This window comes from Lepisosteus platostomus, chromosome 5 (genome assembly GCF_059453375.1).
Source record: "Lepisosteus platostomus isolate fLepPlt1 chromosome 5, fLepPlt1.hap1, whole genome shotgun sequence".
Taxonomy (NCBI): Eukaryota; Metazoa; Chordata; class Actinopteri; order Semionotiformes; family Lepisosteidae; genus Lepisosteus; species Lepisosteus platostomus.
The window spans coordinates 69736291-69764285 of NC_142615.1; the positions used below are offsets into that span (position 1 = coordinate 69736291).

The 27995-nt window shown below is 52.8% G+C and overlaps 1 protein-coding gene across 1 annotated transcript; it reads left to right on the forward strand.

Moving 5' to 3' along the window:
• The first annotated feature begins 18118 nt into the window (after nucleotides 1–18118).
• Nucleotides 18119–27994, forward strand: LOC148671981 (uncharacterized). The gene is made up of 10 exons (XM_088632779.1): nucleotides 18119–18275; nucleotides 21307–21358; nucleotides 21681–21905; nucleotides 22323–22642; nucleotides 23259–23323; nucleotides 24297–24445; nucleotides 25060–25307; nucleotides 25679–25743; nucleotides 26105–26253; nucleotides 27351–27994. Exons 2-10 carry the CDS (start codon nucleotides 21316–21318, stop codon nucleotides 27509–27511), a joined length of 1425 nt encoding a protein of 474 aa, XP_088488905.1. The 5' UTR covers nucleotides 18119–18275; nucleotides 21307–21315; the 3' UTR covers nucleotides 27512–27994.
• The last annotated feature ends 1 nt before the right edge of the window (nucleotide 27995 follows it).

Genomic DNA, 27995 nt, shown 5'->3' on the forward strand with positions numbered 1-27995 from the left:
GACCTGCTGTAATTGTTTTGATTTGAAGATCCTTGTCTCACCGTTCACTATTGTGAAACTCCAGGGCGAGTTCAACTAGATGGAGAGACTTATCGTATTACAAAGGTATCATCAGGTATTGTCTGACTTCTCAGAATTTTTTTTTTTCACAGGACAGCGAGTCTGCGCTGTATAATAGTATTATTAACACATAAAAACGGAAAAAAATACTTTCATGTACAAATACTTGTAAAACAAGCTGAGTAATACAGTACTGACCGTCAGCTTCTGAGGTAAATTTACTGAGGTAAACATTCGGGTTTATCATATCGGACAGCTGATTAATCGACAGTTTTACAGGGATATTTTATGCAATAAGCCGGTATTTGGTGTCATCTTGCCATTTTAACGACAGAACGTAACACAATATTATATAATTATTATAACTGTATATAATATACAGGTGTATAGATATGATTCACGCAACTTTTGACAAAAACATCTCGTACAGATCCAAGCGCTATCAGCACAGCGAGCCTGCGTCGTGTATGAGTATTATTAACAAATAAAAACCGAAAAAATACTTACTTCCATGTAGAAATCCGTCAACGTCAAATACTTGTAAAACAAGCCGAGTAATACAGTACTGACCGTCAGCTTCTGAGGTGAATTTACTGAGGTAAACATTCGGGTTCATCATGTCCGACAGCTGATTAATCGACAGTTTTACAGTTTCACAGGGATATTTTATGCAATAAGCCGGTATTTGGTGTCATTTTGTCACTTTTAAAGACGGGCGACAGCGCGAACTCGTCCTGCCGCCAGCGGCGAGCCCTTAGTCCGTTACCAGGGCAACAGAGCCCGCCAAATTCAAACACCAGCAGCAGCACCAGCGCGCGCTCAGTTTCACCCCGTTATAACCGAACAACAACAGCAACACTAATAATAATAATAATAATAATAATAATAATAATAATTGCTGTAACTGGAAACTCACGGATTCGCAGAGAACCAGAACCGGAAGTTGTTTCCAGGGAGCGTTGTAGTCTTTTTTTCCCCGTTTTTTTTATTTTTATTTATGCTTAACAAAAGAACAAACATTTCATTACAAACAAGAGTACATATAACAATTCCAAACAAAAATATCGTCAGGGGTACATACTACTACATCAATTCAAGTTATGAAAAAAGATTAAACAAATTAAATAAAAATAATGTCCGCACCGCTTTCATATTGTAACGTTTGCAGGTTCTTTTCAGAACAAAGGACGAGTGGAGACACGATTAACAAACAAGCATGAGCTTTATTTGTTACAACCACACAAAACCAAACACAGGATATACACGCACATGAGGAGACTGACGGAACACGTACACATCGTTAGGGTGGTAATTACCTAACAACACACTATACTTTTACAGGACTACACAGGGCACTAGAACTACTAGGACATTATTTAAACATCGTGCTGACCCTCAGACTCTCCCCGGCTACCACTCCCAGCATGCCCAGCGGTACTACGAGCGCCTAGGGGCGCTTCCTCCTCACCACCAGGCGAGGGCGTTACACTGCCCCCACCTGAAGCGTCTGGCGTCTCGCCGACGTCGAACACCCCCCTCAGGCTGTACTCGTACTTGGCTAACTGCTGCGGAACCCTGCGTGAGGGGCCGCTGCGCCGCAGTGACGGCTGGCGACCCACGGACGCCCCACTATCGGCCGGCTCCGGCCCCGGCTGCTCCTCTAGAGCCTCCCCATACGGCTCCTACTCCCGGGCCCGGTAGGGGGCTAGGCGGTCTCGGTGCAGGACCACCACTCTCCCCCGTGTTCGCAACCGGACACGGTAGCAGACCTCGCCCACCACCCAGAGTACCTCAGCGTGCCCCTCCCACGACGGCGCCAGCTTAGGGCTGAGGCCTTTGCGGCGGCGCGGGTTGTACACCCAAACCGAGTCCCCGGGCTGGAAGGCAGGCCCCCTGCAGCGCAGGTCGTAGTACCGCTTCTGCCGGACCCCCGCCTGTGTCAGGTGGGTCCGTGCAAAGCTGTGCACCCGCTGCATCCGCTGCCGCAGGTCCCACTCGTAGTCCGGTCCAGCCGGCGGTGCCGACCCGTCTCCGGGCGGCGGGCCGGAGACCAGGTCCACCGGGGTTCGCATTTCCCGGCCCAGCATGAGCGAGGCCGGGGTGCACCCGGTGGATTCCTGGACCGCGGTCCGGTACGCCCAGAGCGCAAGGGGGAGGTGGCGGTCCCAGTCCCGTTGGTGCCGGGACACCAGGGTGGCCAGCTGGGTGGCGAGCGTCCGATTAAACCGCTCCACCAACCCGTCGCTCTGGGGATGCAGCGGTGTGGTCCGCGTCTTAGTGATCCCCAGGCGCTGGCACACTCTGGCGAAGACCTGGGACTCGAAGTTACACCCGCTCCATAGGAGCCCCCACCTGGTGTTGTTGGAGGGGGACCCGAGAGCGCTCGGGGGGACCCTTCTGCGCCACGCACACTGCACACGTTCAGCAGTACCGCTCCACGTCCCGGTGGCAAAGACCCCAATAAAAATGGCCTCGGAGACGCTGCAGGGTTTTTTTACCGCTGAAGTACCCCACGCCCGGCTGGCCATGCACTGCTCGGAGCACCGCCCCGCGGAGCGACCGAGGCACCACCAGCTGCCACCGTACCTCGCCACCCCCGGCGCAGCACCCCGTCCTTTACCTCCAAGGCCTCCCACAGGGCGCAGAGGGCCTTGACGGACTTTGGGTGCTGGGCAAGCTCCTCTCGCGTAGGCCGCACTCCTGCTGCCCTCCAGCGGAGCCCCGGCCCCACGTCAGGATCAGCTGCCTGACGCTGCGCCAGGTCTGGCAGGCCCACCCCCAGCGGCCCCTCCCGGGCCGTGGCCGCGGCGCTCACCCCCGCCACGGGGCGGACAGCCTCCTCACGCTGCTCCCGCCGGGCGCAGTGGTGGCGTTCCGCGGCCTCGCAGGGGCGCGGCGAGAGAGCGTCGGCATTGAGATGGCGAGACTCCGCACAGTGCACGACAGTGAAGTCGTACTCCTGCAGGATCTCTATCCATCGCGCCATCTGTCCCTCTGGCTCCTTAAAGTGGAGCAGCCAGGTGAGGGACGCATGGTCGGTCCTCAGCCGGAACCGGGTCCCGAACAGGTACGGCCTAAAGTGGTGGACCGCCGCCATCACCGCCAGCAGCTCGCAACGGGTCACGCAGTAGTTCCGCTCAGGCCTAGTCAAAGCCCGACTATAGTAGGCCACTACGCGCTCCCCATCCGGCCCCTCCTGCGCCAACACCGCACCCACCCCCGAGTCACTCGCGTCGGTATCGAGAACATATGGCAACCGCGGGTCGGGGTAGGCCCAAAACGTCCACCCCCACCAGAGCTTCACGCAACCGGCCGAAGGCCGTCTCACAGCCCGAGTCCCAGTCGAAACGGCGGCCCTTGTCGGTGAGGCGGTGCAGCGGGGCAGCGATGCTGGCAAAGTCCCGGACGAACCTCCGGTAGTACGAGGCCAACCCCAGAAAGCTGCGGAGCTCCGCGACGGTGCGTGGAGTCGGCCAGCCCCTCACTGCGGCGACCTTACCTGGGTCCGTAGCCACCCCTCGCGGTCCAACAACATGTCCCAGGAAGGTCACCTCCCGCCGCAGGAGCTCGCACTTGCGGGGGTTGAGCCTCAGGCCAGCACCTCCTGGAGGTTCGTCAAGGCCTGGTCGAAACCCCGGGCATGAACCAGCAGATCGTCCAGATACAACACACAGCACCCTCTCCATCAGCCTCTCGAACGTCGCCGGGGCATTGGACAGGCCAAAAGGCATGACAGTAAACTGCCAGAGGCCCTGGCCGATGGAAAAGGCCGTCTTCGGGCGAGCATCGGGAGCAAGCGGTACCTGCCAGTAGCCGCAGCGGAGGTCCAGGGAGCTGAACCATCTATCCTCGGCAGGGGGTAGGAATCTTTCCGGGTGACCTCGTTCAGCTTGCGGTAGTTGACGCAGAACCTCCTGTAGCGGCAATGCTTGTTAATAAGACAGAATTAAGCGTTGGTATGCTCCTAAAAGAGGCCCCATCTCACCCTCCATCTCTGTGGTGCAGCCACAGAGAAAGAATTCATGCAAGCCGATTTAAGATGTTTTCTTGTGATAAGAAACAAACCCCCAGACGGGGATGCAATTAGCTAAGCCTGGCTATCATGATCAATGGTCATCCATTGGCGCCTATCAGTCTAGGGAGTGCCGAATGGACATCTGGACTGCATTCCTAAGTGTCAAGAGTAAGTGACTTATATCTCACCTTGATCAATCAATCAGGGACTGGCAAGGCGTGGTAATACCACGTGGGTCTCCAATGCCCGCCAAACTCTCAACCAATCAGCACACATCTGGGTCTTGATCAAAAAGGGAGCGCAAGCTCAGTTCTGGGCTCTCCTTGGCCATTTTCGCGCATCCTCAGAGACAATCACATGACAACTGCTGTTGTCTGCAAAAGGACTTGGACTTTGTTCTAAGCGCGAGGCCGAGGATCCCGTACGTACTCAGAATTCTACCAACGTGAATGCTCCGCTTGATCAACGGCAGCCTACAGTTGGACCCTCGTCGACAACCTGAATAGCTTATTCAGAAGCAGCGCTGGACCGGGAACGAACCAGCTTCTTCCCAGGCAAAAGAGTGACTTGTGAGGACTCGCGGTCACACTCTGTGCATAGAGACTTTCTACTAGCCAGCCGGACTGCTGGTAGATCCCCTCGGAGCAACGACTGCCCTGCGCACCGCAGTCAGATTCCTCCGCCCGTCCTACTCCGAGCTGCACCTCGACTGGTTGGCCGGTAGCCAGAGGACGCCGTCACAACGCCCATTGGACAACCGCTGGAACAGAGGCTGCAACAGAGCCTGTCAGCTGGTTTGGTGTTCATGCCGGGAAATTCCAAATCCATACACAGTGGATAAGTAAACCCCATGTTCTACATTGCGTCTCGAGAATTCAATTGTACCTCAACACAAGTTGTTATCAATTTAATTCATGAGTAATGTATTTACTTCCGAGTCTAGAGTAACAGTGGGTAATAACACTGATTAGCGATTTGGTAACCGAACGATATATATTGACATATATTCTCTGTTGTGTATCTCTTTGTGTTTGCATCTCTTCGGGATTATATACCTTGTATATTGGATAACCCTCACAGTAAGGTCTGCCGCTCGCATCCAGGCAGACTAGTATATGTTTGGTGCACAGTTTATATTAATAAATGTATCTCGTGTATTGAACCCCTGTGTGTGCGTTGTTAGTTGTTCTGACGATTGATTTTCTAAAAGCCCCAACGAACAACCTCGTGATTACTGCTACAATTAATAATTGTCTCAGTAAACCCATCAAACCACTACACTCCACGAGCAGTCTTTTTTTTTTACCAGTACGGCTGGCGCCGACCACGGGCTCGCGGAGGGCTCAATCACCCCCGCTGCGGCCATCTCCCGGATCTTTTCCTCGGCGGCGGTCCGCTTGGCGTGAACCATGCGTCCCGGTGGGATGCGGATGGGCCGAGCGTCGCCGGTGTTGATCTCGTGTTGGACCAGGGCAGTGCGGGTGCAGTCCTCATCTCTCGCCGCAAAGAGATCCTCGTTCTGGGCGAGTAGTTCCTGGACCCGCTGCCGCTGGTCCTGATCGAGGCCCTCGTGGCTCCGCTGCTAGAGATCCTCAACGGCGCGCCTCGCTTCCACGCAATGCTCGGTCCCCGCCGCCGCCGCCTTGTCTGGCCCCCCGGCCGACTCAGGGGCAGGATCCGGCACGCTCGCTCCCCGGCTCACAGGCCTGGTCTGCCCCGGCGACTGCCGCCGCCGCCGCCGCCACTGCCTCTTTTTCTCCCAGCTCCGGCAAGCCCGCGTCCCTCGGCCTTCGCCGGACCTGCCCTCCACCAGGTGAAGTCGCTCCCCCTGCCGGCTCAAGTCCAAACTGGCCCCCACTCGCTGCAGTAGGTCCAGCCCCAGAATGCAGTCCTCCTGGATGGGTGCGAGGTAGCAGGGGTGGCGCACCGTCGCTGCACCTAGACGGAAGGCAAGCACCTGTTTCCCCCGGACTGCAGCGAGGCCTCATCCTGCTGGGTTGGTGCCCTCGGTGTCGGGGAGGACGCCCGGCCGGAGTAGGGTTACCGATGAACCGGTGTCGAGTAGGGCCAGGCAGGGTTGGTCCTCGATCCAGCAGTGGAGGTACAGGCCCCGGCTACAGCCGACTCGCCCCACGGTGGCGTGAGGGGCGCCGGTCTTAACAGCGCTCTCCGGAGCAAGGGTTGAGGTGTTCGAGGGGCGGCCTTCCCCACGCTGAGTCGCCCCGTTCCCGTTTCCCGTGACATCTGCGGCAACTGGGCCCAGTCGCTCTCCTGGTCGGCGCCGCCGCAGGGCCAGCCTCTCCCGCATCAAGTCCGGCGCCTCCTCCACACTGAAGCGCAGCTGGAGAGCTGCTGCCAGCGCCGCGTATTCGCCTCTGTCCTCCTCCGGGACGTCCAGGAGCACCTGGCAGGCCGCTCCTTCCAGCGCCGCCGCCAGGTGGCCGGCCATATCCGCCCGGCTCCAGCCATTCGTCCGGGCCGCGAGCTGGAACTGCGCCTCGTAGATTTCCCACGGCGCTTCCCCATTGTAGCGACCTGGTCTCACCCGCGCCGATGGGTGTGGGAATCGCTGATCGGCTCCGGCAGGGAGAGTATCCTCTATCTGGGGTGCTCGCTGACCAGGAGTAGCGGCCGGTCGCCCCAATTCTACCGGCGGAACCACTATTGAATAGCCCTGGTAAGGGCTGTGGCCACCTGTCACACCCAGGAGTTGCTCAGGCTCCCTGTGTGCGCTGCCGATGGGTTTTGTTTCTTCCAGCGTCAGCCGGCGCTTAACAGAATCGGGTAGTGTCTGCCACGAGTTGTCCATTCTGCCCGCTTCTGACACCAATGTAGCGTTTGCAGGTTCTTTTCAGAACGAAGGACGAGTGGAGATGCGATTAACAAACAAGCATGAGCTTTATTCGTTTACAACCACACAACACCGAACACAGGATCTACACACACATGAGGAGACTGACGGAACACACACATATTTAGGGTGGTAATTACCTAACAACACACTACTTTTACAGGACTACACAGGGCACTAGAACTACTAGGACATTATTTACACAGGTAGGGTCAGCCGCTGGTCATCGTACTGAACCTCAGACTCTCCCCGGCTACCACTCCCAGCATGCCCAGCGGTACTACGAGCACCTAGGGGCGCTTCCTCCTCACCACCAGACGAGGGCGTTACAGTATATACACACACACACACACAAACACACACCTGGAGTCCAGACACTGTATGTATATATATACACACACACCTGGATTCCAGACACTGTGTGTATATATAGACACACACACACCTGGAGTCCAGACACTGTATATATACACACACACACCTGGAGTCCAGACACTGTATATATATACACACACACACACCTGGAGTCCAGACACTGTATATATATACACACACACACCTGGAGTCCAGACACTGTATATATACACACACACACCTGGAGTCCAGACCCTGTATATATATACACACACACACACCTGGAGTCCAGACACTGTATATATATACACACACACACCTGGAGTCCAGACACTGTATATATACACACACACACCTGGAGTCCAGACACTGTATATATAGACACACACACACCTGGAGTCCAGACACTGTATATATATACACACACACACCTGGAGTCCAGACACTGTATATATAGACACACACACACCTGGAGTCCAGACACTGTATATATACACACACACACCCCTGGAGTCCAGACACTGTATATATACACACACACACCTGGAGTCCAGACACTGTATATATATACACACACACCCCTGGAGTCCAGAAACTGTATATATATACACACACACCCCTGGAGTCCAGACACTGTGTATATATATACACACACACCTGGAGTCCAGACACTGTATATATACACACACACACACCTGGAGTCCAGACACTGTATATATATATACACACACACCTGGAGTCCAGACACTGTATATATATATACACACACACCTGGAGTCCAGACACTGTATATATACACACACACACACCTGGAGTCCAGACACTGTATATATATATACACACACACCCCTGGAGTCCAGACACTGTATATACATACAGACACCTGAAGTACATACATACATGCATGTAGTACAAACATGTATATAACCCCACACACACACACCACACCTACTTATAGTACAGATACTGTACACACACACCTGTTGAGGAGTGCCATTTTGGAGAGCCGGATCAACAGGTGCTACGCTTGAGAGAGTCGGTCTCTCTGTGTTGTACTTCCTTCTCAGCAGGTGCCTGTGGTTTCTTGAATACCGCCGCGGTTCTTGGACGTATTTCTCCCACGCCCTGGGCTAGAGATAGGAACGGGTTATTGTCTCGGAGGCACGTCCCTGGAAATTTCAGATCGTATCGCAGATGGTATTGTCATGCGGATATGCGTCGCTCGTCAGCTGGCGTGACTGGAATATTAGAGCACGCCTGGGGCAGGAATGTGTCCAGCAGGTTAGCAATGACGTGCTCGTCAATGAGGAGTCAACCTTTCAGAGGACGGGCGACATGATCTTGATACTGACCGCAGTGCGACTGAACACAGCTACACTGACCGCAGTGCGACTGAACACAGTGTGACTGGCCACGGCTATACTAAACCCACAGTGCGACTGAACACAGTGTGACCAACCACAGTGCGACTGACCACAACTATACTGACCACAGTGCGACTGACCCCAGTGCTACTGATCCAACTATACCAAGCCCACAGTGCGACTGACCACAACTATACTGACCACAGTGCAACTGACCCCAGTGCTACTGATCCAACTATACTGACTGCAGTGCGACTGACCACAACTATAGTGACCACAGTGCGACTGACCCCAGTGCTACTGACCACAACTATACTAATCCCACAGTGTGACTGAACACAGTGTGACCAACCACAGTGCGACTGACCACAACGCGACTGACCCCAGTGCTACTGATCCAACTATACTGACTGCAGTGCGACTGACCACAACTATACTGACCACAACTATACTGACCACAACTATAGTGACCACAGTGCGACTGACCACAGTGCTACTGACCACAACTATACTAAACCCACAGTGTGACTGAACACAGTGTGACCAACCACAGTGCGACTGACCACACTATACTGACCACAGTGTGACTGACCACAACTATACTGATCCAACTATACTGACCACAACTATAGTGACCACAGTGCGACTGACCACAGTGCTACTGACCACAACTATACTAAACCCACAGTGTGACTGAACACAGTGTGACCAACCACAGTGCGACTGGCCACAACGATACTGACCACAGTGTGACTGGCCTTTGGGGGGCACAGCCTTCATTTGCTCCTTTGCCCCTCAGGAAATTGTAACGAGGCATTAGAAACCATCTCCTGCGCTGTGATGCCTGTTGCATGCTGGGATGGTGAATTTGTGTGTGTGTCCTGTGATGGACTGCTGTCTTTCCAGGGTGTGTGTGTGTGTGTGTGTGTGTCTGTGTGTGTGTGTTTGTGATGAGTGTGTTTCTGTGTGAGTGAGTGTCTATGTGTGTGTTTGTGATGTGAGTGTGTCTGTGTGAATGAGTGTGTTAGTATGAGTGTGTCTATGTGTTTGTGATAGTAGTTCAGGTGGGTAGCTGCGTCAGCATGCGTAGGCTGCAAAGGAACAAGTTATAGGTTTATTCCCTGCTGAAAAAAAGAAGAAAGAGAACACAACGTTTCGGCCGTGGAGCCTTCTTCAGGTGTGAGAGACAGCATGGAATAAACCTATTACTTGTTCCTTTGCAGCCTACGCATGCTGACGCAGCTACCCACCTATATATATTCAGTGTCTGAACTCCAGGTGTGTGTGTATATGTATATACAGTGTCTGGACTCCAGGTGTGTGTGTGTGTATATATATATTCAGTGTCTGGACTCCAGGTGTGTGTGTGTGTATATGTATATACGGTGTCTGGACTCCAGGTGTGTGTGTGTGTGTGTCTGTGTGTGTACAGTGTCTGGACTCCAGGTGTGTGTGTGTATATATATATACAGTGTCTGGACTCCAGGTGTGTCTGTGTGTGTGTATATACACAGTGTCTGGACTCCAGGTGTGTGTGTGTGTATATACAGTGTCTGGACTCCGGGTGTGTGTGTATATATATACGGTGTCTGGACTCCAGGTGTGTGTGTGTGTGTGTGTGTGTGTGTGTGTGTGTATATATATACGGTGTCTGGACTCCAGGTGTGTTTGTGTGTGTGTGTGTGTGTGTGTGTACAGTGTCTGGACTCCAGGTGTGTGTGTATATATATAGTATACACCCACACCTGAAAAGGGGTCCACGGCCGAAAGGTTGTGTTCTCTTTCCTCTTTTTTTCAGCATGGAATAAACCTATTACTTGTTCCTATGTGTTTGTGATGTGAGTGTATGTGTCTTTGTGAGAGTGTGTGATGTGAGTGTATGTATTTCTATGTGTGTGTTTGTGATGTAAGTGTGTTTGTATGTGTGTGTCTGTGTGTGAGTGAACGTGTTTGGGTGCTGAAATGGAAAATTGAGTTTCCCCACAGAGCATAACTCAAACACAACACAAGGATATTCTAGGTAATGGATAATACACACTAAGCGCTTTGAGTGGAGTGTCCAGAAAAAGCGCTATATAAGTGTAAGCAATTATTATTATTATTATTATTATTATTATAAATCACGATACAGACAAACCTCTCTGAACTCTCTGAGCTCCCAGTGTGAGAACCGAGGCCAGATCTGTACTGATGCTGCTGCTCCTGAGTAGGTTCATCTATATCCAGTGTGCCTGACTGGCAGTGAACCAGGAGGGCTTACAGACTGGCACCACATGTACAGAAGTTCTTGGGGCAGAACAATAGCCGTATCTGGCCACTAGGTGTCACTGGGACTCCACCACAGTCGGCACTGAGGCTTGTAAAGAGGACTTTGCTCAAAAAGCTACAGATGATATCTGAAGAGGTGAGTGTCAGGGTGAAATAAAAACACAGAGTCTTTACACACAATAGCAGCGACGGCTCAGACACCCGGAAACACAGCTCTGACTACAACTGCTGAACGTCGAGCTACAATGGGTGAACCTCAAACTACAAAATGACCCTGGTCATTAAAAATCCCAGGGTGTTTCTCGAAAAGAGTAGGGGTGTAACCCCGGCATCCTGGCCAGATTTCCCCATCGGCCTTTATCAATCATGGCCTCCTCACTCTGCTCTCCTCCCCACTGAGAGCTGGTGTGTGGGGAGATTTTTGGCGCACTATGGCTGCTGTCGCATCATCCAGTTGGGGCTGCACATTGGTGGTGGTGGAGGGGAGTCCCCATTACCTGTAAAGCACTTTGAGTGGAGTGTCCAGAAAAAGCGCTATATAAGTGTAAGCAATTATTATTATTATTACAACCCCAGAACCTCAAACTACAACTGGTGAACCTCAAACTACAACCCCAGGACCTCGAGCTACAACCCCAGACCCTCGAGCTACAACCCCAGGACCTCAAACTACAACCCCAGACCCTCGAGCTACAACCCCAGGACCTCGAGCTACAACCCCAGGACCTCAAACTACAACCCCAGACACTCGAGCTACAACCCCAGGACCTCGAGCTACAACCCCAGGACCTCAAACTACAACCCCAGGACCTCGAGCTACAACCCCAGGACCTCAAACTACAACCCCAGGACTTCGAGCTACAACCCCAGGACCTCAAACTACAACCCCAGACACTCGAGCTACAACCCCAGGACCTCGAGCTACAACCCCAGGACCTCGAGCTACAACCCCAGGACCTCAAACTACAACCCCAGACACTCGAGCTACAACCCCAGGACCTCGAGCTACAACCCCAGGACCTCAAACTACAACACCAGACCCTCGAGCTACAACCCCAGGACCTCAAACTACAACCCCAGACACTCGAGCTACAACCCCAGGACCTCAAACTACAACCCCAGACACTCGAGCTACAACCCCAGGACCTCGAGCTACAACCCCAGACCCTCGAGCTACAACCCCAGGACCTCAAACTACAACACCAGGACCTCGAGCTACAACCCCAGGACCTCAAACTACAACCCCAGACACTCGAGCTACAACCCCAGGACCTCAAACTACAACCCCAGACCCTCGAGCTACAACCCCAGGACCTCAAACTACAACCCCAGACACTCGAGCTACAACCCCAGGACCTCAAACTACAACCCCAGACACTCAAGCTACAACCCCAGGACCTCGAGCTACAACCCCAGACCCTCGAGCTACAACCCCAGGACCTCAAACTACAACACCAGGACCTCGAGCTACAACCCCAGGACCTCAAACTACAACCCCAGACCCTCGAGCTACAACCCCAGACACTCGAGCTACAACCCCAGGACCTCGAGCTACAACCCCAGGACCTCGAGCTACAACCCCAGGACCTCAAACTACAACCCCAGACACTCGAGCTACAACCCCAGGACCTCGAGCTACAACCCCAGGACCTCAAACTACAACCCCAGACACTCGAGCTACAACCCCAGACCCTTGAGCTACAACCCCAGACACTCGAGCTACAACCCCAGGACCTCGAGCTACAACCCCAGACCCTTGAGCTACAACCCCAGACACTCGAGCTACAACCCCAGGACCTCGAGCTACAACCGCTGCACCTTTGACTACAAAGACAATGGTCTGGCAACAACTACACCTCCCACCACAACAACTACACTCTCATCTACAACAACTACAGTCTCATCTACAACAACTACAGTCTCATCTACACCAACTACACCTCCCACCACAACAACTACACTCTCATCTACAACAACTACACTCTCATCTACAACAACTACAGTCTCATCTACAACAACTACACCTCCCACCACAACAACTACAGTCTCATCTACAACAACTACACTCTCATCTACAACAACTACAGTCTCATCTACAACAACTACACCTCCCACCACAACAACTACACTCTCATCTACAACAACTACAGTCTCATCTACAACAACTACAGTCTCATCTACACCAACTACACCTCCCACCACAACAACTACACTCTCATCTACAACAACTACAGTCTCATCTACAACAACTACAGTCTCATCTACACCAACTACACCTCCCACCACAACAACTACACTCTCATCTACAACAACTACACTCTCATCTACAACAACTACAGTCTCATCTACAACAACTACACCTCCCACCACAACAACTACAGTCTCATCTACAACAACTCCACCTCCCACCACAACAACTACACTCTCATCTACAACAACTACAACTCCCACCACAGCAACTACACCTCCCACCACAACAACTACAGTCTCATCTACAACAACTACAGTCTCATCTACAACAACTACACCTCCCACCACAACAACTACAGTCTCATCTACAACAACTCCACCTCCCACAGCCACTGCCCCCTTCCAAGTACAACAACTACACACACACAACAACTACACACTCCTGTGACATTAATACTCAGCTGCTGAATTCTCAGTCCCCTCAGGGGAGTCTGAATTCCCCTCGGCCGCTGTGAGCTGACTGAGGTTTCTTATCGCTGCTCCAGCCCGGGCAGAACTACGTGAGGAATGACTGAACTGTGAAGACCGATTAATGATTGATCGATCCACGTCAGCACAGGGGACGCTTGTGCAACCAGGAAACTCCCTGCAGTAATTGCTGCTCTGCGGCTCGTGATTCCTGACGTGGACCCGCGACGGAGCTTGACCTCCGGCCTCCACGCCCCTGCCGTTGCGCTCGTCCGGTTCGGCGCTGTGGGGGGGGGGGGGCTCTTGCCAGGCTGCAGCTCAGGGCTCTGGCACCACGTGCGAAAATCCCCCCGCCGGCCGAGCCTGTTCCAGACACCTGCCCCTCTTTGTGTAGAGCCCTGGTGGTTTCTGGGTGGGAGCCCGTGTCCATGTGTCAGCGCTGTCTGTATCCCGCAGGATCAATGAAGTTTTCAGAGATTCAGTGAGATGGCACCGAAATGCTTGGTGAGACATGAATGAGCTGTTTTGTGTGATGTAAAGATATTCAGTAATTGACATCTGACCCTCACGAGCAACACGCTGGCAGACCCTCACTCTTCCAGCTCAGGAACGTCGCCCGACCACATCCTGTGGCTGAAAAGCTGGACCACCCCCTGACACCCTCCTGGGTGGGGTTTCCAAACCCACCCTGAGCAAACTCCAGTCCGTCCAGAATCCACACCAGCTCCAGTGCAGGAGACCACATCACTCCTGTCATGGAGTCCCTGCCCTGGCTGCCAGTCAGGTGTCAGAATCCTCCTGCTCTGCGTGGCTCGGCCCTCCAGCCCAGTCTGAGTCACTGTCGCCCTGCTCCCCCCCTCCCAGCCTCCCTTCCTCTGACTCTGGGATCCTGTCTGTCAACACTCTGGGGGTGACAGGGCCTTCTCCTCCTGCTGGAACTGTCGGAGAGAGTCTCCTGCCCATCCCGACTCCAGCCCTTCCTCTGACTCTGGGCTCCTGTCTGTCGACACTCTGGGGGTGACAGGGCCTTCTCCTCCTGCTGGAACTGTCGGAGAGAGTCTCCTGCCCATCCCGACTCCAGCCCTTCCTCTGACTCTGGGCTCCTGGCGACACTCTGGGGGTGACAGGGCCTTCTCCTCCTGCTGGAACTGTCGGAGAGAGTCTCCTGCCCATCCCCACTCCAGCCCTTCCTCTGACTCTGGGCTCCTGTCTGTCGACACTCTGGGGGTGACAGGGCCTTCTCCTCCTGCTGGAACTGTCGGAGAGAGTCTCCTGCCCATCCCGACTCCAGCCCTTCCTCTGACTCTGGGCTCCTGTCTGTCGACACTCTGGGGGTGACAGGGCCTTCTCCTCCTGCTGGAACTGTCGGAGAGAGTCTCCTGCCCATCCAGACTCCAGCCCTTCCTCTGACTCTGGGCTCCTGTCTGTTGACACTCTGGGGGTGACAGGGCCTTCTCCTCCTGCTGGAACTGTCGGAGAGAGTCTCCTGCCCATCCCGACTCCAGCCCTTCCTCTGAGTCTGGGCTCCTGTCTGTCGACACTCTGGGGGTGACAGGGCCTTCACCTCCTGCTGGAACTGTCGGAGAGAGTCTCCTGCCCATCCCGACTCCAGCCCTTCCTCTGAGTCTGGGCTCCTGTCTGTCGACACTCTGGGGGTGACAGGGCCTTCTCCTCCTGCTGGAACTGTCGGAGAGAGTCTCCTGCCCATCCCGACTCCAGCCCTTCCTCTGAGTCTGGGCTCCTGTCTGTCGACACTCTGGGGGTGACAGGGCCTTCACCTCCTGCTGGAACTGTCGGAGAGAGTCTCCTGCCCATCCCGACTCCAGCCCTTCCTCTGACTCTGGGCTCCTGTCTGTCGACACTCTGGGGGTGACAGGGCCTTCTCCTCCTGCTGGAACTGTCGGAGAGAGTCTCCTGCCCATCCCGACTCCAGCCCTTCCTCTGACTCTGGGCTCCTGTCTGTCGACACTCTGGGGGTGACAGGGCCCTTCTCCTCCTGCTGGAACTGTCGGAGAGAGTCTCCTGCCCATCCAGACTCCACCCCTTCCTCTGACTCTGGGCTCCTGTCTGTCGACACTCTGGGGGTGACAGGGCCTTCTCCTCCTGCTGGAACTATCGGAGAGAGTCTCCTGCCCATCCCAACTCCAGCCCTTCCTCTGCAGTGTTGAACCGGCTCTGTCCGTTGTTGTGAAGCCATTCTGGAAGGCACTACATGAAAATAAGGTTATTTTATTTATTAAATAAAGTGTTATTATGTCTTGGAGCTGTTTGGTGCCATGCAAGACGACATAGGCCATGAGATGTGAACACACACACACACACACACACACACACACACACACACACACACACACACACACACACACACACACACACACACACACACAGGGCCAATTTTTCCAGGAGCCAATTAACCCCCCAGCAAGCCTGTAAACAGATGCAGGAAAACATGCAGACTCCACACAGACAGTGGGCACTGAACTCTGTGCCCCCGTTCCCCCAGACTCAGAGAGATGGGGTCACGCGTGTTCGCTGGGGGCTGCTCTCGGGTCTAGATGCCTGACGAGGGACAAGTCTTCTGTGTGTTTCAGTAACATGATCTGTGTGTTTGTGGCGAAATTCTTTCTCAGCTCGCCAAACCTGTCTGCCCAGGTCTGTGAATACACAGGCACAGGGAAGGGCCAGGGAGATTCCGAGCACAGCACTCCTCTGGGTCCTGTTACAGGTCATAGCACCAGGGAACTACCCTGATACCCTGACTTCTCTCCAGACACAGCTGGACGAGCTCCTCCAGTCAGGACAGGAGGCTCTGCTGTACACAGAGAGGGGCGGGAGGGGGGAACGGTCTGGTCCTGTTGTTTCTGCCCCTGCCTTGTGATTTTCCGTCCCTTCCTGGTTCTACATCGCACACGCATCACCAAAGCCTTCCGACAGCCTGATGGCCCGACCTCAGACCCGCTGACTCCTGCCAGAGTCTGGCTCAGGTGTTAATTTACTGGAACGGTTCTTCCGCGTTCGAACACTTTCAGTGGCTCTCGGATCGTAAACAAAGGCTCTTTCGCCAAGTGGGTTAGGGTTAGTGTGTGTGTGTGTGTCAGGGTTAGTGTGTGTGTGTGTGTGTTCACATGTGTGTTAGGGTTAGTGTGTGTGTGTGTGTGTTCACGTGTGTGTTAGGGTTAGTATGTGTGTTCACATGTGTGTCAGGGTTAGCGTGTGTGTGTGTGTCTGTGTGTTCACATGTGTGTTAGGGTTAGTGTGTGTGTGTTCACATCTCACAGCGTATTTCACCTTGCATCGCACCGAACAGCTCCAAGACATAATAACACTTTATTTAATAAATAAATAACTTAAATAAATAAAAACTTTATTTTCAGGTAGCGCCTTCCAGAGTGGTTTCACAACAATGGATAGAGATGATTCAACACCAGCCCTCCTGCAGAGGAAGGGCTGGAGTCGGGATGGGCAGGAGACTCTCTCCGACAGTTCCAGCAGGAGGAGAAGGCCCTGTCACCCCCAGAGTGTCGACAGACAGGAGCCCAGAGTCAGAGGAAGGGCTGGAGTCGGGATGGGCAGGAGACTCTCTCCGACAGTTCCAGCAGGAGGAGAAGGCCCTGTCACCCCCAGAGTGTCGACAGACAGGAGCCCAGAGTCAGAGGAAGGGCTGGAGTCGGGATGGGCAGGAGACTCTCTCCGACAGTTCCAGCAGGAGGAGAAGGCCCTGTCACCCCCAGAGTGTCGACAGACAGGAGCCCAGAGTCAGAGGAAGGGCTGGAGTCGGGATGGGCAGGAGACTCTCTCCGACAGTTCCAGCAGGAGGAGAAGGCCCTGTCACCCCCAGAGTGTCGACAGACAGGAGCCCAGAGTCAGAGGAAGGGCTGGAGTCGGGATGGGCAGGAGACTCTCTCCGACAGTTCCAGCAGGAGGAGAAGGCCCTGTCACCCCCAGAGTGTCCACAGACAGGAGCCCAGAGTCAGAGGAAGGGCTGGAGTCGGGATGGGCAGGAGACTCTCTCCGACAGTTCCAGCAGGAGGAGAAGGCCCTGTCACCCCCAGAGTGTCGACAGACAGGAGCCCAGAGTCAGAGGAAGGGAGGCTGGGAGGGGGGGGAGCAGGGCGACAGTGACTCAGACGGGGCTGAGCCACGCAGAGCAGGAGGATTCTGACACCTGACTGGCAGCCAGGGCAGGGACTCCAGGACAGGAGTGATGTGGTCTCCTGCTCTAGAGCTACTGGATGTGTACATATAGCCACCACTGTACATATTTCTGTACAATGTGTGTATAGGTGTAGTGGGGTACAGTAGTGTGTGTGTGTACAGGTGTAGGGGGGTACAGTTGTGTGTGTGTACAGGTGTACTGGGCTACAGCAGTGTATAGCTCTAGTGTTGAGGAAGGAGGGGTGTTGTCTCAGTCATGCTCTCCTGCTTCTTGCTGAACCTGAAAATCCAGAAATGTCCCAGGAGGAATCCAGCGCTGTCCCAGGATTGTCACCAAACAACATAGCTGTGTGCTCCAGCTGCTCTGAGGGCGTGACTCTCGAGGGCTGTGGGTCCGGTCCGTACCCAGGTTATAAGAGCCGGGAGACGCAGGACCAGACAGAGACAGATCACAGGTGAGACAGTGCAGGTGGATCAGCCCTCTGGAATAACAGGACACCTCCAGCTGGACCGGACCGGACCAGAACTCGCAGGACTCCTGCTGCCCCAGGTGAGTCCAGACCTGTGAACTCCCAGCTGGGAGCTGAGAGAGAGAGACACAGGAGGACAGAGACCCCACACTCTCTGTGTCTGCTCAGGGTGAAACAGCACAGTATACTGTAGTTTACTGCAGCGTGATACAGTACGATATACTGTAGTTTACTGCAGTGTGCTCCAGCACAGTATACTGTAGTTTACTGCAGGGTGAAACAGCACAGTATACTGTAGTTTACTGCAGTGTGCTCCAGTACAGTATACTGTCATTTTCTGCAGCGTGAGACAGGACAGTATAGTGTAGTTTACTGCAGTGTGCTCCAGTACAGTATACTGTCATTTACTGCAGTGTGCTATAGGATGGTATACTGTAGTTTACTGCAGTGTGCTCCAGTACAGTATACTGTAGTTTACTGCAGCATGATAGTTTGGTATACTGTAGCAGTGTATACTGCGTTGTGTTACATGACACTATAGTCGTGTATACTATTCTAGTAGTGTACACTGGACTGTAAAAAGACGCCGTCCTTCGGATGAGACGTCAAACCGAGGTCCTGACTCTCTGTGGTCATTAACAATCCCAGGGTGTCTCTCGAGAAGAGTAGGGGTGTAACCCCGGTGTCCTGGCCAAATTACCCCCCTGGTCTTTATCCATCATGGCCTAATAACCCCCCTCTCTGAACTGGCTTCATCCCTCTGCTCTCCTCCCCACTGAGAGCTGGTATGTGGGGAGAGGACTGGAGCATCATCCAGGTGGGGCTGCACACTGGTGGCGGTAGTGGGATCCCCAGGACCTGTAAAGAGCCCTGAGTGGAGAGTCCAAAAAAGCACTATATAGCCAAGGCCAGCTTCCCCACTGTGGATTAGAATACCCTACAGCGGAGGAGCACAGTCATTCTTTGCCGGGCAGCAGAGGAGCCCAATGCCCGAATGCCCGCGGGCGAAACTACTCTCCGTCCCTGGGCGACGCTCGTGCGTCAGTCCCGTTCCCACCCCCACTCGAACCCGCCGACCTGCCTCAGAGTCAGAACAGGTTTGCCCACGGACAGAAACTGCACAGAGCACATGCCGTAGGGAGTCTGGTCACCTGACGTACGGTCGTGCTGAAGCTCGTTTGGATCCCAGCTCGTGTTGACGAGCCCCGCCTCCTGGACAGTCCCGGGACCTGTCTGGAGAGCCTGGCGCACCTTTCTGGCTCTACTGACAGGGAAACATTCCGAGCAGTGGGGTAGGACTAGTTCTCAGCCTACTCCTTCCGAAACGGTCTCCCTTCATTAAGCTGTGACCTTACAAGCCTCTTCAGCAGCTGATCAGACCAGCTGTGTCTGGAGAGAAGCCAGGGTATCGGCTTGTTCCCCTCTCCCACCCCTCTCTGTGTACTGCAGTGGCTCCTGTTTTGAGTCATTAAGGCGCAGCAGTTTCTCCTGATACCACCTGAACGGCGTGTCACTGCTCAGTAGCTCCCTGGCGTGACTTCAGGGCGGATTTTCATACTTGCAAATATCATGGCAAGAGAAACCGCCCGAGGCGCAGTCACAGGGCGGGCCCCCACGCAGCTGAGCCAAAAAACACGACTTGACTGACGCACTCTGGCACACCACACCCTAGAAACCGAACCAAACCAGCAGCCTCTCGCTTCCTAGTTTTTAAACTTCCTTCTGACCAATCGCCTTGCGCCATACGGTCAGGTGACAGGGGAAAGCGGAAAGGCGGAGAGGGCGTCTTCCGCCGCGCCCGCTGGCTTTCGGGGAATGTAGTCCGGGCGGGGGTCCGCCATCTTGTCTTGGAGTCCGTCCCTGTTTCTGTCCTTTGTGCGGGTCGGTGACGGAGCCGCTAATTAAATCGCGGTTAAACGCTTTCTTTATTGTTTTATCGTATGTGCATCGTACCACGAGCAGTCAAAACCTTCTTCTTTAGAGGGGCTGGTGTCTATCTAACTGGTCCAGCGTCTGTCCATTTTCACGACTCCACTGCTAAATGTATTTGACTGAATTTATTTCCCAGCACATTCAATTCAACTTTATTATCATTATACTTACACAGGTGCATCGTATAATGAAAAGTGTTTCTCATTAGTCACTCAGGTGCAGTATATAAATAGGACAGAAGATAAGTTAATAGACAGTAACACAATAGCAATAACAGTAACGTGTAATAACATAACATAAATAACATGTAATCAAGTAATAAAAACGCATTTATTTTCCACACGGGTGACTGGCTCTCAGCTGCTTCCTGAAATCTTCATTTTCCCGACTTTTTAATCGGCTGTAACGTCAGTCTTTTGCGCTGCTTTGGGGATGATTAATTTGGGAGATAATCTTCGAATTGTTTTTTGTTAAACGATACTAAAGCAGCAATACTAAATATGAAAAATCATCCCGATCTGTTTATCCGCGCTCTACGAACTACGACTAACTACAAAACAATAGCAAAGACTGAACTAGACACTTATAATAACACTGCTTAGTCTGTGTGAATGAAAATTATACATGAAAGAGATTAATCCATCTGAAAAATAATAATAAGAAATTAATTAGATAAATTTGCATGAACTTTGTAATATAGAACAGAGATGTTTCTGTCTGAACTGCAGACTAATAAATTTATAACAGATGAGTGTTTTAATAAAATAGTTCTTACACAGATGAGTGTGTCTGGACTGTTTTATATTATAATATATAATATCATATATTATAATATGATATTTCTGGACTATAATACAATAATATATTTATAATAGAGACACGTCTGTAGTAATACAACATGTTAAAAGAGAGACTGACTCTGAACAATATGATAATGTTTGTCTGGACTGTTATAATAATATATTTCTAACAGTGATAAGTCTGTCTGGACTGTATGATAAAAATATATTCCTAACAGTGATGAGTCTGGACTGTATTATTATAATATATGTCTAACAGAGACAGTTCTGTCTGAACAATATTATAATAATATATTTCTAACAGAGACGGTTTTGTCTGGACTGTATTATAATAATAACATATTTCTAACAGAGACAGTGGTGTCTGAATCTCTTGCAGGTCGCCACCATGAGGACGATTGTAGGATCGGTCCTGATTCTCCTGCTCGCCAGTGAGTATCTCTCTCGCAGTGATGACGCTGTGATCAGTCGTGTGCCAGCCCCATTTAGAGCAGAGCAGCGATCAAACTCTGCAGCAGAGACTAGAGGTCTCCACTGCTCTGAGAGCCCGTAGGGAAGTCTGACACACCTGTGGGGCAGGCAGAGTTCTGCCCTGCTTCTGATTAGAAACCGATCAGAAGTTCAGTCCTGCCTCTGTTGAGCTGTGCTTTGTTCTCGCGTCTCAGGAAAGACCCCTCTCGTTTGCAACCTGTCCAACCATTTGCCCCTGTCGAGGGTAAAGAAACAGATCAGAGCTGTTCTCTGCCCCCACAGCAGCCGCCCCAGAACAGACAGGAGGAACAGATACGTCTACAACAGCAACAGTAACAGGTTCCACTGCGGCAACAGCAACAAGTTCCACTGCAGCAACAGCAACAGGTTCCACTGCAGGGTCTTCAACAGCTTCAACAGCAGCTCCTACCTCTTCAACAGCAACAGGTTCCACTGCAGGGTCTTCAACAGCTTCAACAGCAGCTCCTACCTCTTCAACAGCAACAGGTTCGACTGCAGCAACATTAGCTACAACAACAACACACTCTCTCACACTGGTGTAATCTGTGAGAGTGCACACTCTCTCACACTGGTGTAATCTGTGACTGTGCACACTCTCTCACACTGGTTTAATCTGTGAGAGAGCACACTCTCACACTGGTGTAATCTCTCTGAGAGTGCACATTCTCACACTAGTTTAACATCTCTGAGAGTGCGCACTCTCTCACACTGGCGTAATCTGTGAGAGAGCACACTTCTCACACTGGTTTAATCTGTGAGAGTGCGCACTCTCTCACACTGGTGTGATCTGTGAGAGTGCGCACTCTCTCACACTGGTGTGATCTGTGAGAGTGCGCACTCTCTCACACTGGTGTGATCTGTGAGAGTGCGCACTCTCTCACACTGGTGTAATCTGTACAACAGCTGCCCCAGCGTCCAGCGCAACCGCGACCCCAGCGTCCAGCGCAACCGCGACCCCAGCGTCCAACACAACCGTGACCTCAGCGTCCAGCACAACAATGACCCCAGCATCCAACACAACTGCGACCCCAGTGTCCAACACAACCGCGACCCCAGCGTCCAACACAACAGCTGTAACTTCAACCACCACAGGGGCTCCTGTCCCAGTGACGGCCGTCATCCTGATGGAGCTGAACTGCAGCCTGAACCAGAACTTCACAAACGATCTCTCGAACAGCAGCTCCGCAGGGTTCCAAAACCTGTCGGCGAATGTGGAGAAACAGGTGGGTCTGTTTGACAGACGACTGGTCCTTCGCTTGTCAGGACAGAAGAAGAGTCTAGAGTAGCTGTTGTGCAGGAAAGAGTCACAATACCTCTTCCACCCAGCAGGGGGAGCTCCTGCACACAGACACAGTCACATGACAGGACTGTACCTCACCAGCCCACCAGGGGGAGCTCCTGCACACAGACACAGTCACATGACAGGACTGTACCTCACCAGCCCACCAGGGGGAGCTCCTGCACACAGACACAGTCACATGACAGGACTGTACCTCACCAGCCCACCAGGGGGAGCTCCTGCACACAGACACAGTCACATGACAGGACCACAGGCTGTACCTCACCAGCCCACCAGGGGGAGCTCCTGCACACAGACACAGTCACATGACAGCACTGCAGGACTGTACCTCACCAGCCCACCAGAGGGAGCTCCTGCACACAGACACAGTCACATGACAGGACCGCAGGACCGTACCTCACCAGCCCACCAGGGGGCGATACAGAGTGTGTCTCCGAGGGCAGGAGGTTAAAAACAAAACTTATTGAAATCCCACTGTCTCTGCTCTGAACTGTTGTTCCTGATAACATGTGTGATGGAGTCACCTTTTCTATTTGCAGTTTAATGCTACATACCTGAAAAAATATCCAACCTCCTTCAGGGGGTACAAAGTCAAAAGATTTTGGTGAGTTTTGTTGCACATTTCTTGCATTAATTTTCTCAGTGTCCAGTCAGTGTGTCTGTATGAACCCCTCTCTCTCTCAGTGCAGTGTTAATGTACTGGAGTGTCCAGTCAGTGTGTCTGTATGAACCCCCCTCTCTCTCAGTGCAGTGTTCATGTACTGGAGTGTCCAGTCAGTGTGTCTGTATGAACCCCTCTCTCTCTCAGTGCAGTGTTCATGTACTGGAGTGTCCAGTCAGTGTGTCTGTGTGAACCCCTCTCTCTCTCAGTGCAGTGTTAATGTCCTGGAGTGTCCAGTCAGTGTGTCTGTATGAACCCCCCTCTCTCTCAGTGCAGTGTTCATGTACTGGAGTGTCCAGTCAGTGTGTCTGTATGAACCCCTCTCTCTCAGTGCAGTGTTCATGTACTGGAGTGTCCAGTCAGTGTGTCTGTATGAACCCCCCTCTCTCTCAGTGCAGTGTTCATGTACTGGAGTGTCCAGTCAGTGTGTCTGTATGAACCCCCCTCTCTCTCAGTGCAGTGTTCATGTACTGGAGTGTCCAGTCAGTGTGTCTGTATGAACCCCTCTCTCTCAGTGCAGTGTTCATGTACTGGAGTGTCCAGTCAGTGTGTCTGTATGAACCCCCCTCTCTCTCAGTGCAGTGTTCATGTACTGGAGTGTCCAGTCAGTGTGTCTGTATGAACCCCCCTCTCTCAGTGCAGTGTTCATGTACTGGAGTGTCCAGTCAGTGTGTCTGTATGAACCCCCCTCTCTCTCAGTGCAGTGTTAATGTACTGGAGTGTCCAGTCAGTGTGTCTGTGTGAATCCCCCTCTCTCTCAGTGCAGTGTTCATGTACTGGAGTGTCCAGTCAGTGTGTCTGTATGAACCCCTCTCTCTCTCAGTGCAGTGTTCATGTACTGGAGTGTCCAGTCAGTGTGTCTGTATTAACCCCTCTCTCTCTGTCTGGAATTGTCTGTATTCCTCTCTCCCTGCAGGCCAGGATCAGTTGTTCAAAGTGGAGAGCTGACCTTCTCAAACACGTCCACCATTCCCTCTAATGCTGAAATCGCTCAGGTCCTCAAGACAGCTGTGCAGAACGGTGACGTGACTCTGCCTGTGAACACCACCACCATCAGCGTGAACCGTAAGTCCCTGGGTGTGAGTTCGGCTCTGTGCCTGGAGAGCCAACTCCCCTGCACTGGGGGTCTTGTAGGACGTCCTGTAGGACTGTCTGTTCCCTCCCCCTGGAGCCCCAGGCCTCAGCTCACATCATCAGGTCTGGGGGGGGCTTGTTAAAGTGGGGGCAGTTCTCTCATTGGGCAGGAAGAGCTGCCCCAGTATCACAGCGAGCTCCGGCCCTGCCCTGCTCTCCAGCTCGGAGCCTCAGCGTGAACCGTAAGTCCCTGTGTGCGAGTAAAGCTCTGTGCCTGGAGAAGAACCAGCCTGCACTGGGGGGGTCCCATAGGATGTCCTGTAGGACTGTCTGTTCACTTCTGGTGTAATCTGTGAGAGAGCACACTTCTCACACTGGTTTAATCTGTGAGAGTGTGCACTCTCTCACACTGGTGTAATCTGTGAGAGAGCACACTCCCTCACACTGGTGTAATCTGTGAGAGTGCGCACTCTCTCACACTGGTGTAATCTGTGAGAGAGCACACTCCCTCACACTGGTGTAATCTGTGAGAGTGCGCACTCTCTCACACTGGTGTGATCTGTGAGAGTGCGCACTCTCTCACACTGGTGTAATCTGTACAACAGCTGCCCCAGCGTCCAGCCCAACCGCCACCCCAGCGTCCAACACAACTGCGACCCCAGCGTCCAACACAACTATGACCTCTGCGTCCAACACAACAGCTGTAACTTCAACCACCACAGGGGCTCCTGTCCCAGTGACGGCCGTCATCCTGATGGAGCTGAACTGCAGCCTGAACCAGAACTTCACAAACGATCTCTCGAACAGCAGCTCCGCAGGGTTCCAAAACCTGTCGGCGAATGTGGAGAAACAGGTGGGTCTGTTTGACAGACGACTGGTCCTTCGCTTTTCAGGACAGAAGAAGAGTCTAGAGTAGCTGTTGTGCAGGAAAGAGTCACAATACCTCTTCCACCCAGCAGGGGGAGCTCCTGCACACAGACAGTCACATGACAGGACTGCAGGACTGTATGTACCTCACCAGCCCACCAGGGGGAGCTACTGCACACAGACACAGTCACATGACAGGACCGCAGGACCGTACCTCACCAGCCCACCAGGGGGCGATACAGAGTGTGTCTCCGAGGGCAGGAGGTTAAAAACAAAACTTATTGAAATCCCACTGTCTCTGCTCTGAACTGTTGTTCCTGATAACATGTGTGATGGAGTCACCTTTTCTACTTGCAGTTTAATGCTACATACCTGAAAAGATATCCAACCTCTTTCAGAGGGTACAAAGTCAAAAGATTTTGGTGAGTTTTGTTACACATTTCTTGCATGAATTTCCTCAGTGTCCAGTCAGTGTGTCTGTATGAACCCCTCTCTCTCTCAGTGCAGTGTTCATGTACTGGAGTGTCCAGTCAGTGTGTCTGTATGAACCCCCCTCTCTCTCAGTGCAGTGTTCATGTACTGGAGTGTCCAGTCAGTGTGTCTGTATGAACCCCTCTCTCTCTCAGTGCAGTGTTCATGTACTGGAGTGTCCAGTCAGTGTGTCTGTATGAACCCCCCTCTCTCTCTCAGTGCAGTGTTCATGTACTGGAGTGTCCAGTCAGTGTGTCTGTATTAACCCCTCTCTCTCTGTCTGGAATTGTCTGTATTCGTCTCTCCCTGCAGGCCAGGATCAGTTGTTCAAAGTGGAGAGATGACCTTCACAAACACGTCCACCATTCCCTCTAATGCTGAGATCACTCAGGTCCTCAAGAAAGCTGTGCAGAACGGTGACGTGACTCTGCCTGTGAACACCACCACCATCAGCGTGAACCGTAAGTCCCTGGGTGTGAGTTCGGCTCTGTGCCTGGAGAGCCAACTCCCCTGCACTGGGGGTCTTGTAGGACGTCCTGTAGGACTGTCTGTTCCCTCCCCCTGGAGCCCCAGGCCTCAGCTCACATCATCAGGTCTGGGGGGGGCTTGTTAAAGTGGGGGCAGTTCTCTCATTGGGCAGGAAGAGCTGCCCCAGTATCACAGCGAGCTCCGGCCCTGCCCTGCTCTCCAGCTCGGAGCCTCAGCACTGAGGAGAGACTCAGGGAGGGACGAGTCCCTGGACAGGCCAGGAGGACACAGCTCCTTGTCAGCCCAGGTGTCCAGCTGTTGTTAGAGAGGTAGAGCTCCACTGACAGAGGGAAGAGGCAGCGTTTCTCTGAGAGTGAGGAACGAGTTCTTTTAGAAACCAGCAGCAATATCACCCTGCAGCTCCCAGCTGGCCACCCTACTGGAGCCCAGCACGGGTGAGCCTGGCCAGTACCTGGAGGGGAGACTCCTGGGAAAACACTGAGGCTTCTGCTGGGGGCAGGGGGCGCTCTCACCCTGCGGTCTGTGTGGGTCCTGATGCCCCAGTATAGTGATGGGGACACTGGACTGTAAACAGGCACCGTCCTGCGGATGAGATGTCAAACCGAGGTCCTGACTCTCTGTGGTCATTAACAATCCCAGGGTGTCTCTCGAGAAGAGTAGGGGTGTTACCCCAGTGTTCTGGCCAAATTACCCCCCTGGTCTTTACCCATCATGGCCTCCTAATAACCCCCCTCTCTGAACTGGCTCCATCCCTCTGCTCTCCTCCCCACTGAGAGCTGGTGTGTGGGGAGAGGACTGGAGCATCATCCAGGTGGGGCTGCACACTGGTGGTGGTAGTGGGATCCCTATGACCTGTGAAGAGCTCTGTGTGGGGGTAGTGGGATCCCCATGACCTGTAAAGAGCTCTGAGAGGAGTGTCCAGAAATGAGCAATAGAAGTGTATTATTATTAATTAGAGCTATAGACATGTATTATTATTATTCCGAGAGACTGAATCAGCAGCTGTGTGTGCAGTAGAGATCTGTGTTCGCTCAGAGAGCTCACCAGGAACCTTCTCTCTCTCTCACAGTGAAGCAGGTGATCAACCCCACCAGCTCAACGACAAAGTCCGGAGCAGCGCCCCTCCTCCACCCCGTCTCCAGCGCGGTGTTCTGGGTGGTCACCGTCGCCCCCGCTGTGCTGCTGGTCAGCCTGACGGAGGGGCTGTTTCCTCTGAGGGTCTTCGCCTGACCCAAGACTGGACTCTTCAGCGCCCTGTCCGGAGTCTGTGCTGTCCTGAGTCTGTTGTGTCCTGACTCTGGGCTCTGTGTCGCGAGTCTGTGTTGTATCCCCTGCCTGAGGTGAGAGTGAGTGTGAACTGCGGGAGAGCTGGAATATTTTCATGCAAAACTTTCATTTTTTAGAAGCGCTTCTCTTTAACTTCCATCTATTTAACTATTTAACATCCTTCTAAAATCAAGAAATCAAGCCTGTGTTTTGTTTTGTTTTTTTTTGGGGGGGGGGGGGTTCTGTGAAAGTGCTTTGAGAAACCACTTGTAAAGGCGCTATATAGAACAAAGCTTCTCATTGTTATTGTATTTTGAAGACAGACCCGGCTGAGAGATATATATAATATATAATTGGTTCTCTGTCGTGCTCGGGCTGTTGTCACTCCTCAGGTGAAGCTACTGTTTTCTACATGTCCAGTATCTGAATAAAGTTGCTCAGAACAAAT